The sequence below is a fragment of the Xiphophorus couchianus genome, chromosome 11 (genome assembly GCF_001444195.1).
Source record: "Xiphophorus couchianus chromosome 11, X_couchianus-1.0, whole genome shotgun sequence".
Lineage (NCBI taxonomy): Eukaryota > Metazoa > Chordata > Actinopteri > Cyprinodontiformes > Poeciliidae > Xiphophorus > Xiphophorus couchianus.
This window is the reverse complement of record NC_040238.1, coordinates 14,848,421-14,865,168: the sequence shown is the minus strand read 5'-3', so window position 1 is coordinate 14,865,168 and position 16,748 is coordinate 14,848,421. Positions and strand designations below refer to the sequence as shown.

The following is a 16,748-nucleotide window of genomic DNA, read 5'->3' as shown; positions in this document are numbered from 1 at the left end:
TTGCCTCCATTTATTTAAGAAGTTTTAATTTTTCAGCTATTTTGTTGCTGTGCTAACGCTAAGTGGTGCATTTAAACATTTAAAAGAATTAAATCTTAAGTTTCTATGTTGTAAATTGTCCTTCTGTCAACATTTTTGTTAGAATATCAACAATGGAAAGAGTGTCTTAACCTGCTAATTCAAGCTTCCTATAGTAGCAAATAGTAACACAGTGCTAGCCCTATCTTTGTGCATTAGGTTGCTGGGTTATAGATAAATAAAGATGGTATTTTAGCAATGTGTTATTTCAGCACTTTAGCACAACAGCAAACAGCAAACTAGCCTGTTCATAACCAGTAATAAGTAATAAGACAACTGTTTTAATCGTGCTCATTTTGTTAATGTCATCTGAGTTGATGCTTTGGCAACTGACATTCTTTGTTGAAATCTTGTCCACATGAAGCCTGCTACCCAGGGGTGGACTGTCATATGACTGGAGATTCCCCTGATGGGCTGGTGCTTTTTCCCGTAGAGGAGCTGTCACGCTCACTCTGGAGTCAAGCAGCACGCCGTTGTTTCGCAGCGGAAACAATCCCTCAAACTATGCTACGTATCACACGCCTCCTCTACCTCTCCCTTTGCTCCAGTCAGGCAGATCTCAGCGCGAGTAGACCTGCAAACACATGAACGAGTGCTACAAGGGCCAGGCGGTTCACCATGAAGGCGGAGAACAGAAAAACTCGTCCCATAAAGCCCAGCCTAAGAAACAAATAGTCTTTGTGACGCTTATTAAAAACTCAACAGTGACGAAACAGAAAAGCCTCGTCTCTGCTAGAGCCACATAAATCATGTGTTTGTTTGTGTCTCACATCCAGCACTCCAGTGCCGGATGCAAGGCCAGCCCAAGGTTGTCTGGGGCCTTAAGTAGAATATGGTTTCGGGGCCCCTCTTCCTGTAAAAAACATCACAGCCAGAGGAGTGGGGACAAGATTAATTGCCCAAGCTTTAAAGCATAATTGCTGACATGCATTTGGTGAAAGAAACATGCTCAAACATTAAGATTAAACTCATAGCATCAGATTGTAGCTATGGGAACAGCAATCAAGCTACAAGTAACATTAAATAAATCCACATCTTCAGAGAAGATGAAGCAACAAAAGCAAACTACAAACCGAAAGGTGGCGCTGAAAAGTTGAGTGATAAAAAAAAGAACGCCCTCAAAGAAAGGGCAGCTACTAATGTCGATACTTTGAATCTGTTTGGTGGACAGTAGAGGTGGACTGGAGCTGCTTACTTTAGTAAGAAGCTGGAGATGAATCCCATAAAGGAACAGCTAAAACAGTGGAGGAAATTATGTTCAAACTGCAGCACAGATGATATTCAAAAAATACAGAAACCTGTGTGTTTATTGCACCATAAAAAAGTAACAGAGTTAAAAGAAAGTGAATTAATGCCGAATGAATACTTTCATTTTCACACATATTATATTAATATTAAAGGACCACTATAAAATTGTTGTATTAAAATGTCAAGCAAACAGTTGAAGGTGGGCCGGCGTATCAAGCTGCTGCTACTTTCTTAGTATTCAAGGTTCTCCAGTTCTGTTACTCGTCACGTTGAGCATTTTGTGACCATTTGTTCGTTTTGCGTTTATCGAACAGCTCATATTTCCAATGAAACTATTTTGGGAGGTCCAATATGAAATCATGAATTATGCATTCTGTGTAGACATCAAGCCTTCGTTGAGGACCCGTATCTTCAGTGCTGCCACACTGACGACGGTGACAGGCCATCTTCTGCTCCGCAGGAATATTTCTCCAGTGTCTTGTCAAGGATTCCTTCATCGTGTTGGTATTGATCACTGACCTCATTCTGGTCAGGCTTTACCAAGCTCAACGGCCTTTCTCTTTTCTCGTCTGCACTCTTTTCTTTTTTCTTTCTTTGAGTAATTCTTAAATTACAGGCTTACGGTTTTTTTGGTATTACTCTATTCTAACATTGTGTGGCATTCTATTTTTTAATCGAATGCTATACAATTTATACTGGTAGAAATAATCAAAATTTTAATTTGTTTGAATTAACTTCTTTCCTTTTTTTTCTTTCATTCCTTCTTTCATACGCTGCTTACTTAAATGGTGGTCTGAAAACAAAAGCAGTAAAATCATAATTAAAATCATATGTCGGGTGCACTTCGGACTCATCCCTACCACTAAAGTCAACAAGTCGGGTCGGACTCGGGCCAGGTTGGACTTTTTTTTAGGCCTGATCTAAACTCTATTTATTGACGCCAATAACTTGGACCATAAAAAGTAATTATTTCTGTATCGCATAAATAAGATTGACATAAGAGTGCACAGTAATGTGAACAAACAATAACGTCACCAGCATTCGAGCTTCAACCTGTGCTTCTATGCACTGACGTCTTTGACCTCTGAGTGTGACCCCAGATTTAGCCATAATTTTGCCACATTAAAGATTATGTGGCAAAAGTCAAATAATTAGTAAGTATTCATCTAATATAGCTACACTATCCTCATCACAAATACCCCTAAATACAGAATTTTAATGCATGATCTAATACCTAAATAACCCAATAATGCATCCATGGTGACTAATTGAAATGAGCGAGCAAACACTTGCAGCAGATATTCTGCATTTGGACTCACAGTTGACAGTGATGTCTACAGTCTGAACGTCCGTGTCGATATCATTGACAGCCGTGCATTCGTAAACCCCTGCCTTCTGTCTGGAGATGGAGGAGATTTCCAGCAGCTCATCATCTGAAGCCAGGTCCCCTGTGAAAGATCACACACAGAGTGGAGAGGGTCATTAACAGTTAATATGATGAGTCAACATCTGTGGCCTCATTTGGTGTTAGTGTCGCTGTGTGGCATCTCCTCATATTGTCGGACGATAGAAGGAGGAAGATGGTGATTACAGAGGCTAATGGATAGTTTGTAAAACTATGTGATTCATCATTTCTTCCTTGTTGCTTTTGCGCGACAACAGTAGTCATTCTGATGCTTTGTAAATTGCAGGGAGCCTCCCACTATCAAAACACCGGGATTTAAAGCGAGTAACAGTGGTTGTGTTGAGGATTCTCCCACAATTGAACAACAGCAATTTGGTCTGACATGGCCAGACACATTCTGCACATGTTGAAGCTCAAACTGGTAAATATCGTGACATATGCCCACTTCTGTCTGCCTTTCATACACGTGTATTCTCTTTTGACACTTGCAAAGAGGTTTCTTGAGCACATTGACATTTTCAGAGTAGGACTCGTGATTAGTGCTTTGTTCAGCCCCCCACTCATCATTTCTTGTCTGCCAAAACGTCCATATCATCCTCCTTTTTACTCTGTCTCTTATGCCTGCAAGCATCTAAAGTCGGCTGTAGAGATGTATGAGAAAGTGAACGGGATGAAATACCAGATCTGGTTCTTTTACTTTCATCAGTAGGACGTGCTTGACAGAGAGACTTAATACAGCATTCAGTGCAGAAAACAAAAAGCCAGAATTGACACGACGTTCCCTCCAAAGACGTTAAAAGTGACTAATAAAATGCTCACAGACTCACTCGACTGGGTTTGAGTACATTACTGAATTGCACCTGGGAAGGCTGTTAAGAGAACGGAAAGTCTCTGTGACACTCGTCACCTGATGAGAAGTATCAGGAGGGCCGATGCTTTAAAAGTGTGCAGATTTCAGCTACGCTTTTCCTCACTTGGGATTTATAGTATTATTAAGTCACCAGCAGAGACCATAATGTCTGTTAAAGACACAGTAAAACCTCAGCGGACAGCTAATCATGATAAGGCTGAGGAGCTGAATTCCTGCCAGGTCCTGCAGCCAAAGCATATGTCTAACATGTTAAGAGTACGCATAAATCACAGCTCACTTGGCCCACCGGTTTGAGAATTATAGTGTGGTTCTATAAAACAAAAACACACCCAAAATATCTGTGTTTTTGTTGTTGTTTGATTTTGTAAATACATTTAAAGTAAATATAACCTTTATGAAAACCGAGGCACAGAAATTTGCCATCCTGGTAAAAACTAAACCTTACCCAACCGCCTGTAAGTAAAACAAAAGATTTGAAAAGGCCAACAATTAAAAGATTTCACCAATATAATGAAAATAGAACAACATAAAGAGTTGAAAATAGTTTATGCATATATTGAACCTTAAAGTAACAGGAAAAAACAGAATGTATCGACTCTGATGTCATTAAATCTGTACTTTTTCCTCAGTCTCTGTTTCTCTACCTTCCTCTAGAGGAAAAGAGGCAGATGAAGCACTTTCTATAAACAGCGTTCACACCACTCTCTGCCTTTTGATGTTTACATTTGAATTTTGCGCAGTCCCAAAAAAATTATCCACACCAAAATCCAAAACGTGTGTTTTCAATGCTAACTGAGGTGATCACACCGAAGCCTGAACGTCTGTGTCAGTCTCACTGTGACTATCCTAGAAGCTGCTACTCACACTTTTTTCATCCCCTCCCCCTCACGGGACTCACAGACATCATGACAAACACAGTTTGTATTTAAAATGTTGCCTGAAGAACTTAAACTTCCTCTCGCTCTTAGTTAGCTTAGATCTGCCAGGAGTGTGATACCGTTGGGCTCATCTGTGTGTGCACACGTTGGAAAGGTCTCCCCAGCCGTCTCATGGTTGAGTGTGTAGCCGACACTGACCTCTGCGCAGCGACTCCAGGTACAGTGCATTTTTTCTGGCTTTGCGTGGAGAATTAAAATTTCTGTTTGTTTCAGATGCCTGTTAAGATCCTTGCAGCGGCAGACGAGCTACATTATGGTGTTTTCACATCGAAGCCACAGAACCAAAAGTCTTGCAGTAAAGTTCTTGGTGCAATGCCAGCCAAGCAGAATTAGAAACCTAGTCCAGTATAAAGCAGTCCATAATATTCATGTTCATTTCTCCTGCAGTTTGCTTTTAATTACCTTTCAATACATTTTCTTCAACCTTGAGTTCCATATCTACACACACCTTAACACCAGTTTATTTGATATAAAGCCTAAGCTGGTTAGAATGACTTTGCAATATTTTGTGAAGTTTTATCAAATAAGTAAAAAAATAATAATAATCATAATAATTTTAAGTAATTTCACTTTAACTGATTGTTGGTTTTTGACCACTTTAAATTGTCTCAGAATATAGAAAGTGAATGCCTCTTACCCACTCACTCTGAATGCCTGCAGCACCATCCAACATTCAGAAAAATACACACAAAAAAATACGTTTTCCCATATAGACAAAAACAACATGGATTCTACTTGCAATTTCAGCAGCGATGCAAAGCTACCCTTGACTTTCAGTGGCTTAGCCTTTGTTAAATAGGACTTCTGGCTTTGTGGCCTATTCATTAGCAGGAGAGTACTTTGTCCTACACTGCCATCAAAGTGACAGGGCAGGTCATCAGGGAGACCACACAGAAGAAGGTTTCCAGAAGAAGAAAGCAGAAAGAGAAGGGATGTCTCAGGAGAGGCTGGGCAGAAGATAATGTACCCTCTCTGTGTCCCTGAAATGCTATGTTCAAACTCAAGGGCAAAGAAGAAAATGGGGTAGAAAATGGAAAGCGACAAAGACATTTGGGCGCAGGGCAAGGTGAGCAACTTAGTGGGGAGAGGACGGGAGGACAGTAAGAGCAGATGCTTGAGGGATGCACGCATTTCAGGAAAGAGTGTGGAGACACAAAGAGGGTAGATTCAAATTGATGAACTGAAGCCGGCAGGGAAGAGGAAATTGAAGTAGAATAGCAGATAGGATTTGCTTAGATGGTAGCAAGCGTAAGCCACGACAAACTGGGAATCAAAAAGCTGTAACCGGCTTGCTCGTGAGCGAAAGGTCACTGAGTGAATAGCTTTAAGAGAAGAGGTGGCGACGGCACCACACTAAGGCTGTTTTGACTGGGAATCAGAAAGAAAGTCTACATTATTGAAATAGAGCACAAGAAAAGTGAAAACACAAATAAGCCACCCATCGAATGAGTTTAACTCTTAAATTATGCCTGTGTGAGATGCGAGTATACATGCTGAATATCAGCCGTCAGCATATGGAATTTCCTAATTTGCCAGGGCCCTTTTGATGTATTTTTTCTTTCCTTTGAAGAAACCAAACATAAAAAGACTGAGAGAGGAAAAAATAGAATCTTGGTAATACTGTAGCTCTGAGTCTGTGTTACCATGAAACAAGGCAGCTTAATGTCTTCTGAAACGGTTGCTAGCACAGAGTATCTGTTGGAAATATAGATTTGGCTTGTCAATACCTTTCACATTGTTTTGTAGCACATTGTAAGAAGTGTTGTGAAACGAAAAGATACATCATTTGTAGAGATAGGCTTAGAGCGGAATCGTTTGGGAAGTCTAAATTATTAATATTAGATGTTTATTGGAGCCTGAAAGCCACGCATCTGGCTAAGGAAGCTCAGGCTATGTTTGCAGGAGACCGCAGTCTGGAAACTGATGCTATTTTCAATGTTGATTAGGGAAAAGTTCCATGTAAACAGAAGACCACCAAGACATGTTGACTTTCCTGTAGTTATAAGGCCAGGACACTAGGTGGTGCTGTGATTTTAGCATGTTTTTTTTTTTACTTTTATCTTTCATGTCATCTAGAAAACAGTACACAAAACACGGAAGCAACAAACACGAGCAAAAGTCCAAAATTTCCATCACTTAGGGTGAACCCAACACAGGACGGGTTAGTGACCACAGTAACAAGAGTTTAACATCTCACAATTTTCTTGTTTGACGTCGCTAGCCTGAGTTAATGGTCAAATTTCCACCACTATAAATGTGCTGTAATTCTTGTAAATAATTAATAATTTTCTGTGATTTCTCCCTCTGGGAAAGGGAGGCGACCAGAGGTGCTTTGGGACCAGAGGTTATCAGACAACTGGCTTGGGGTTGAAAATAACTAGCCTTGGACCAGTTTTTTTAATGTAATTATTGGGGCCTGCCATAGCAATGCAAAGGAGAGCATTGAAATGCCTCCATGCAATGCATTGAAGGCATCTCTTACTCTACACCTCAAAATAACTGCCGCTACCTTTGACATTTTCAATTTTCGGAAAAATTCACCAAATGCACAAATCTTGTTATGTAGCAAGTAGTATAAGGTAAGTAGTATTTGAAAAGAGCAGAATAAATCTTATGTTTTTTGAACAACAACAATATTTGTTGTTAATCTGTTGCTAAGAGATGCGCGTGTTTTCTGGTAACCAAGTGCCACGAAGTAAATTTTACCAACTGTAAATATCTTGTGTCCAAGCAGATACGCAGTATTTCAAAAGAACTTATGTTTTATAAACAATAATTAATTTGGTGTTAAGAAAAGAGCTTTTTTTTCTTGCCACGAAGTATAAAGACACTGCATTAACATTAGCTCAAACATTAGCAGTGCTAATGTTTGAGCCCCCCACAGTAGCTAATGTCCACATTAGCAGTAGCCTTTTCCCTAAAATAAGTATTTTAGCTATTTTGTTTATTTATTAGCCATGTTTAGCACATTGAATGGAGGAAGTCAATGTAAGACAATATGCTAGCCTGCTAACCTGCATGCTAACATTGCATTTAGGCTAACATTAGCATTTTGGCTAATTTTAGCTTATACGTACTGAATGAAGTCCATGTTACTCAACCTGCTTGTGACTCTCCACATGCTGTTGAGTACATTGTAGCTTACTTTAGCATTGATGCTAATTTTTAGCATCAGAACGCTGGGTTCCAGCCGACAGGCACACTTTGGCAGGACCAGTTTAAATTCCTTCAGAAATGTTCCAGTTTTCATTATTGCGCTGACAACATGAAGACTCCCTTCACCTCCGTCCACAATATGGCATTCTTCACAGTATTCCGTTATTTGTGATAGAAGTAGTTTTTATTTGTTCAACGCTTCGAAACAAGAGATGATAACTGAACATTTCTGTTCTACACTTTCCTTCATACTTTATATAAAGTTGACTAAACTGTTTGTTTAGAAGTACAAGGAATACTATCACAGCACTAAGCATAGCGGCCAAGTAACACATGGATAATCTGTAAGATTCGTTAACCTTAATCTCAGATTTCTAGTAACCAGATCTTTCTGGCACGTGTAATATTTATTTTATTATACTTTACCTACCAAGTGTTTCATTCTGTTATTTACTTTTAATACTTTTAATTGATCCCATTTCTGATGTCTGTGAAGTGTTTCACTTCATGCGATGCCCTCGAAATAACACACAAAAATGAACCTTTTATTTGTTTCATTTCTTAATTGCTTTTCAGGGCTGAACATTTATTTTAAAAAAGCATTTTAGAAAAACAAACAGAAGGTAAAATTGATCAGAGTTAATTAATCAAAATATATCTTTTTTCCACTTCATTTTCAGGGCCACCAAAAAAAAAAAAGTTAAACTTTTATGAATAAAAGTTTAACTTTTTTCTCGGTTAAAAAGAGAACTATTTCGAAATCTTCCAATAAGTTATAAGGTCAGTTTAATTATAATTTTTTTTGTCATTGCTAGAAAATGTCTTGCCCTTCAGAGCCTCCATGGTTATCACATCCGACTGGCATGAATCAACAACACCCGCGGAGGTTTCTTTTTCTCAAAATGGGGAAAGGCAGCCTGACAATTTTGAATCTAAACCGTAGTTTATACCCTGATGGTATTTCACTGTCCCTCAGAAGACGAAGAAGCAGGCACATATTCTCAGAAGTCCATAAGAAGATTAAAGCAGTATTAGAGTTTCTCAAAAGCCTCCAGGAGAATGTCAATAAATTCCATTTTATCATCTTCTGCTGCTAACGCTGTGTAAATAAGAGCATCCATTGATTTCAGCTCTGTTAGTCAGAGCGTCTCTTGCTGCTTTCAGGATGGAAGTCCAAAATTCTTTCTCATGTAAAGACAGACGAAGAAATGATTACAGCTCTTATTGTTTGGTGATATGTTTTTGTAGCAGCTAATCCAAAGAGAAATGTATTAGGGAAACAAACGTGCCATTTGTAACGTGGTTTATATTCATTATTCTCCTGCAGCCATTTTACTAATACTAGACGAAAATATTTCTCTATATGACTCTCCATGTTTAAATGTTTTATTTATAATGCTTAGAGAATCAAAACTAAAGGCATTTGGATCAGATTTCTGTTACATAAGCTATGCTTGAACAGACCAGCTGAAGGGACATGTTATTTTTCAGTGACTATTTTTTTTTCTTTCTATGTTTTTTTTTTTTTTTTTACAGTAAATGTACTGTCATTATTTTTGTTAACTTAAGCCTGAGAGAAACCAGTCTTTTATAAAAACCCCTGGTGGTAATGTAGATCTACGTACTTCTGAGACTCCCTTTGTGCATTTAATAATGTTTTAAAAGACAGCTGTCAACTAAATAGACATTGTGATGTCCTATTGAGATGGCCCGTATTAAGTCTAATTGCTTCACTACAGGCAAGCAGTTGAGCTGTTACACAATTCATATTTCCTATGGCGAAATCGTTCTGGAACAAAGCGATCATGCTTAAAATGACATAAAACTTGATGAGGCTATTCTCTCGGCAGATCAATTCCCTATTTCAACTGATCAACATTTGACTCACTCATAATTGCAGAGCATCGCTCACTGCGAGCTATTTTGGGGATAGTATTGAAGCCAGTCTGTGTTGGTCAAATACCTGGTTTCAAGGAAAATGGAGACGTGTGCATTTTGCTTTTCATATCGCCATCTACTTTGCAAACACAAATAGTACGTCTCAAAAATGCAGAATAAGGCATATTTGCGCAATATTTCTTGCTAGTCATCTAAAAATGATGAAACTCACATATATTATAGAATCATCACGTATAGAGAGAAATATTCTAAGTCTTGTTTCTTGTAATTTTGAAGATTTTGTGTTACAGATAATGAAAACCCAACATTCAGTGTTTCAGAAAATTAGAACATGTGGCAAAGAGTCAAAACTCGAAACTCATGGTATCACATCGTATCAGCAAACTAACAGAAAACACCTGCAAAGGTTTCTGAGCCCTTAAACCGTCTCTCACTGTGGGTCGGTAGAGGACGCCATCGTGGGGAAGACTGCTGATTGGACAGATGTCCAGAAGACAATCATGGACAGCCTTCACAAGGAGAAGAAGACAGAAAAGGTCACTGCTGAACCAGCTGGTTCTGTATCCAAGCATATTAACAGAAAATTGAGTATAAGGAAGAAGTTCGTAAGAAACATATGCGCCAGCAACAGAGACAACCACAGCCTTGAGGACAGTCAAGTGAAGTTCAACCCAGACAACACAAGTGTCACATTCTCTGCATCAAGCCACTTCTGAACCAGAGACAATGTCAGGTGTCTTTTCTGGGCTGAGCAGAAAACAGACTGGACTGTTGAACAAGTTTTCAGCAGAAAGTTACTATTCTGACATAAATAGGTCTCCCAAATGAACAAAAAACCCCCCAAGCATAACCCCATTGGTAACAATCTGGCTTGGCAATACTTCAGAGTGGCCATCACAAATCAAAAATCTCAGCTCCATAGGGAAAAAATCTTTGCACAACACAGCTGGAAAGGTGTGTGTGGATGTGAGCAAGGCAGACTTGATTCAACAGTATTGTCAGGACAAATGGGCCAACATTTCAGAAAACCACACAGTGTTAAAACACAAATTTACCAATTATTATAGAACGCATAAAAAATTCAGAGTTTGAGTAAACTTTAAGAAGTGTGAGTGGTGTGATGGTGCAGATTAAAAGCACAACCCACGTATGGATTCCTTAGTCCTCCACGCGGACGTCACAGGTTCAAATCCCGACCTTTGCTGCATGTCTTCCTCCTCTCTCTCTCATTACCCACTTTCCTGTCTAACCACTCTCAAATAAAAGCCACCTGAGCCAAAACAAAAAAAATTCAAAGAAATTCTCTAAATAATTTGTATTGTTGTAGAATTTTGGTAACTGATCTGGAACAGTAAATATGAAGTCTGATTTACTTTCAGACAGATTGCGTATTTTCATGTTGCATATGTAAATATCTGGTTTCAACTATGTTTTATAGACGTAGTTTTTCTTCTTGCTAAACTGCAAGAAGACAAAAAAATGTATTTTGATACATGTACAGCATGGAAATATTTGGCCTTTGTGGCTTCTTGAAGTACACAGCCAAGACTCTTCCTATAACCTCCACAGTCCACCTTTTTAAATGAAGCTCTCTGAGTGTCTAGTCTCTGCAGGTTTGTTCTGGCTGCCCTGTTGCAGCCTGTGATAGCTGACCACCTCCGCTGAAAACTATGCAGGTTGTGTGCTCTGCAGGGAAAACAGGAATCCCTTCTGATCCATCACCGGGCCTTAAAGCCAACTATATATCAAATGTGATGACCAGCTGTCTCAGTCCTCTGAGTGCCCCATTGCTCGTCTGAAATCCTTTGGATATTGGAGCACACACACGCAAACACGTCGTCAAACACACGCACACGCCGTGTCTCATTATTTTTTAATTCACTCTTAAAACACACAGGAGTGCTCACACTGAGTAGGTCCACACTGACTGGCCCTGGGCTGGACGTGTTACACAGAAGTTGCTAGGAACTGAAACAAAGATTTGGGCTCCTCCAAGAATTAGAACATGCTGCTATGCTATTCTCTATTCTTCTTATTTTCTTATTACATTTCTCTGTCAATCCTCCAGTGTGATTGCTGACAAAGGAGCCGATGTGATAGGCAATAGTTGCGCAAAAAACAGAAATAAACTTCATACACAATGCAGGCATGTAATGCCAAGGGCAAGAGTCTGCTGCGTAAGAGAATAAAAAAATGAAAACTTTTGGTAAACAAAAAATGGTGACAAAGAATGTATAGTGGTCAGTGGTACACTACTTTTCTTTGTCATAACCATCTGAACTAAATCTGACTATTTAGTTTTGGAAAATGTAGGAACTAAATTTCAAAGCTCTATTAGTGTTCAGTTAATAGGAACTAAAGGTGGGCATTTATTGTATCATTTATCGTGATACATTTCTTATCATGATAGGAATTTTGATTTATTGTTATCAAAATAACTCCAATTAAAAATGTTTCAAATAAAATGTAAACTGACCATATTCTTGGGATTGTCAGTTTTAGCATTTTCTTCACTGTTCAGAGTATCATTCAGTACATGTCAATACATTTGAACATATGATTAAACAGAGTGACTGTATTCAGTCTAGTGATACAAATTATGCTTCTTTATGTGAAAAGAAGCAATTCATAGTCCTAACTGTCACGTTTATCATTGTCATTAAAGTACTGCAAAATGTTGTGATAAAACTTTAAATCCATATTACCCACCCGCAACAGTAGCTGAATTAATTAATGAAATTTTCAGCTTGTTTCAGCGTTAGTGCAGCCACATAATATTAATTCTCTGGGTAAATATAATGAAAGAGGCATTCATATATGTATCTCTTGCTTCTTAATCAATAACCTCGTAGGGCTACTACATATACAGAGTTTCTAAAATCATCTTATGTACTCTTCTTTGAAAACAGGATATGAATTTAATTACAGCATAATTAAGGCAAAGGTAGCTCGGCAGACACAGTTTGTCAATAAAACAAGTTATTGAAATGAAAGAATCAGATTCAACTCGCGCAAAGCATATCATGAGTCCACCAAATTAAAGTCATTGTATGTAATTGCAGAAAAAAAACAAAAAAAACGGAGCAAGCTATCCCAATCATCAATAAATTATTGATGCGGTTCTACTATAAAAAGCAATAATGCAGTTTTCCTTGTCCTGCATCAGAGTCCTCTTTCTTTCCACTTTAACCTAATTCACACCTCTCATTCCACTCTCTTGTCCACTCAACTGCAAAGCCTGCGTGACATAAATTTGATCCCCCGTACCGGTACTGTAGAGGTGACTGTACAATACAGACAGAGACGAATGCTCTGTGCTTTCCTACTCGGCGGCATTCATAGATGCACGGCGGTATATTCAGGCCTTTAGGCTATAACAATCTGTGCAGTGGTTTTAAATGCAAATTGCCTATTAAAGCCTGTAAGCATCAGTCTATAAGTCTGAGGTTTCCTTCGAAATATGGCAGCGTTTGGGAATTACGAGCTCAAGAGTGCTGGCAGGAAAATCACGAGGGAAAAGGAGAAATCATGAGCTTTTCGACACGCCGACCAGTTCAGTTTGAAGACAAAACAGAAACTAAGCGTTCGTCTATTGCTACGTTACTGATTTCTTTGTTGTTCTGTACTCTTTCAACTTGTATTTGTTACATCAAGACAGACACAAAACAGGAACCTATATGAGAATTGTTGGTCTCTGCTACGAAAGTAAAGTGCCTCGTCTGCCCACCGTACACAACAATGGTCGCCCAGTTCATTAGGTTTATAAATGTAGCGCTTTAGTCATTTTTGGAAAGAGAGAAATAATAAAATAAGTCTCGCAAAGCAATCCACTCAACCGTTATATTACACCCAAATCTATGTGTGAAAACAATTGGCTCTGATTTCCAGGGGAAACAGCTGGCTCACTGTTTCTGATTCTCCAAAGAAACAATTACCGTCTCCTCTCGCTGCTTATCTCCTCCCAGGCAGGTTAGTCACATTTACACCATGTTAGAATCTCGACACACAAACTGTGGCTTAAATAAAGAGCAGCACAAATGACGCCACAGAGTTTGGGTTTCCTAAAAGCTCATAAATGCATGTGTTTTTCCTAATTAGGCCACGCAAGGCTACACAAGCTTACAGAACTGGCAACCAAGTCTCAGTTTAATCCAATCTTCCTAAAGTAATAGAGAAGCAAACACACTAAAAACATAGAAGGTGGAATGAAAATGAGACAGAAAAAGATTTGGCCATGGTGAGCAACTAAAAGCAACGTCCCGTTTTAATCCTCCTTCCTTTGTTCCATCAGTCAAACTGCTCATAAAATATTTACATCCATTTAGTTATACTAATTCATTAGTCCAATTACAACAGGGCCAATTTATTTCCCAGTAAATGATTGCAGCATAATGATGACCTGGAACAGGTAATGATGGGAAGTTAGCGAAGCGCAAAATCCACCGGGTGTGAGACAAAGTCACTGATAGATGTGAAAACACCTGGGATGTGGGGGAGAGTGAGAGACAGGAGCAACATAAAGCACTAAAACATGAAGCAGGCTGAACAGCTCCTCTATAATGTCACTCCTTTAGCAGGCCAACAGCTTACCTGAATTGGAGATAAATTTCCAGCTGATGGACGGCTCTGGTTTACCGCCGGCTTGACACATCAGGGTAACATTAGATCCCTCATTTACCACAATATCCCTTGAAAAGTTGATGATTTTTGGAGGCACTAAGACAAAAAGAGAGAAAGAGGTTGCATCTATTAGTAAATGGTTTCATGTATCTAAAAATAACACTAGTTTTTTTTAATAAATCTGGATTTGTTTACAAATTAAAGGTGTAAAGAGTCTTCTGTGAAAAGCTAAATTAATAAATCACTTTATAATAACTTATCAGCTTGCAGGAGAAAAAAAAACAGTTTAGCATTTCTGTTGGTTGAAGTGTTATTTAACTTTGGTTATATGCAGTACAGACCAAATGTTTGGACACACAGTTGTGTCCAAACTTTTGGTCTGTACTGTATATAAAATATCCAATAACCATTTTTTTTGTACACACATTTTTATATTATCGTTAGAATAATTGTGTCTTTGACGTCTCATTTCTGGACATAGACACTGAAGGAGCAACTGCTGCAATCCTCCATGCGTACTCTCTCTTTCCCCCTTCTATGTTAAACAAAGTTTTTCTTCAGAATGACAGGATGGCTAACAGGGCTACCACTGCCATGAACTTGAGAAAATCAGATTTTTAATATTTTTTTTAACCTACGAAGCATGTGTTCTTAAACTGTATATTCAAAGGTCCAGATCTGATTCCTGGGTGAGGCTGAAAGTCCAAAACAACCAGTAACTAATAAGTTCCTCAGATTTAATTTGCTTTCTGTAATAAAAAGCGCTTGTTGAAATTTCAAATCAGAACCAGCTCTGTTAAACACATTCCCTGGAACGGACCAGTTTACTTCTGAGCTCTAAAGTTCACCTATTTTCAGGTGAACTTGCACCTTTTACTTGTTTGGGATTTTTTTGTTGATAGATCATTGCCATCTGAAATCTATACTGCAAATAAGAAAAAATAAAAGAAAATGTGTTTAGCAAATACCCTCATTATTGATCACATCACTGATAACATGTCATCAGTGATTGACATTTCAGACTGATCTGCTTTTGTACTGTATGAGTTTTAATCTGTTCTCAGATTTTTGCAAAGAATTAGATTTTATATAGCATCCGTTGAATGATTAGGGGTTTTTTTTGTGAAAACTTTAAAACGTCAAGCAACACTTTACAGGTGTGTGGTAGCAGTTCAATTACACTGCCACATGAAATAACAACGATTTAAAACAAAACCAGCCATTTACAACCAGCTCCACCTCTTCCTAGTTATTTCTACTCCTCATGCAAATCTTAGATGCTTATTTGTCAATTAGCAAGAAAACCTGGGATGAGTTAACTCCTTCAGGAATTCCAGTAGAGTCAAATAAAATATTTAGTAATTAATATACGTAAACATCAAACTATGGAAGTAAATCCTCAATTTTTTCTTTGCAGCAAAGCGTTAATTTATGGTTACTTAAAAAAATGTGTCCATAACAAGAAGACATTTGGTCATTGAAACTAATCATCTTTATTGTTTGGTTTGCAAACTCAGCTCTTGAGGTTTCTCTTGACCTCTGTTCAAAAATTCATGACAATGTTTTTTTTTTATGTCATTTGGAAGAAAAAATATCTCATTTGATTTAGAAACACTCCCAAGAAAATGTTCGATTGTCCTTATAACCTTTTGTTGTCTGACTTATCTGCACAGTTTGAGGGTCTAATCAGGAGCAAAAGATGCTAAGTTCTTCCATTAATTCATAGTTGAACTGTGTATTCTTTACATTTTACAGTATTTTTCAGTATTTAGATGCTGATAGGTAGCCAGAGGAAAATGTGAGCTAATGACCTTGAATGCTTTTGAATTGCACGTTCTGGTTATCTTTATTCATTCTTGCTGGAGGATAAAAACATATGTTCCACTTTGGATCTTAGTTATCCAAAAATGCAGTCGGGTTATTATTCAAATTGGTTAAAGAACGTTTTCCATATAAGGAAACACAGCAGATTGCCGTTGACTTTACTGCCATCCCTCACCCTGAGCATGCATGTAGTGACAGCGGAAAGGAAACTTCCAGCAGAACCAGGCTTAGAGTCAACGGTAATCTGCTGTTACCGACTAAGAATTTGAGAACACAGAACATACACATGAAAAAGAAACAGATCCAGGAGGGCTTTCTATGTTTCAGAGAATTAAGGCATTAATGGCAGCAGTAGTTCCTTTAGCGGCTTTATCAAGGAGAGAGAGACGTCTTAACAGATAAACTCCGAGTCTGCTTTAGTGGATGAAAGAGAACACACACATTTAGTTGTGCCAAATGGGTTTTTCTGGGAGTGAGATTGTAAATAAAGGGTGATGTAAGAACTACAGTCAGCATGTGAGGTCTACACAGTGTGGAAAGAGACTGTGTTAGTACCCACTGGTGCCGGCATTGGACCACAGTGACATCTACACACTCCATCTGCTGGGTAATTGCATAATACAGCAACTTGGCCTTAGCTACACACTTTTCTGTGTCAAACGGAGTCAACTGTGATTAATGTCCACTGTGTTGACAAAGTGCCTTCGGT

The 16,748-nt window shown here is 38.5% G+C and overlaps 1 protein-coding gene across 3 annotated transcripts in view; it reads right to left on the bottom strand.

Annotated features, from left to right (window-relative positions):
• ntm (neurotrimin) overlaps positions 1-16,748 on the bottom strand; it is a 257,381-nt gene that overhangs the window by 8,525 nt on the left and 232,108 nt on the right. For all 3 annotated transcript variants that reach the window (XM_028031761.1, XM_028031759.1, XM_028031758.1), the window contains 2 exons: positions 14,186-14,311; positions 2,646-2,774 (listed from right to left, as the gene is read on the bottom strand). In XM_028031761.1, coding sequence (XP_027887562.1) covers positions 2,646-2,774; positions 14,186-14,311 — 255 coding nt within the window. The remainder of the gene's footprint in view (positions 1-2,645; positions 2,775-14,185; positions 14,312-16,748) is intronic.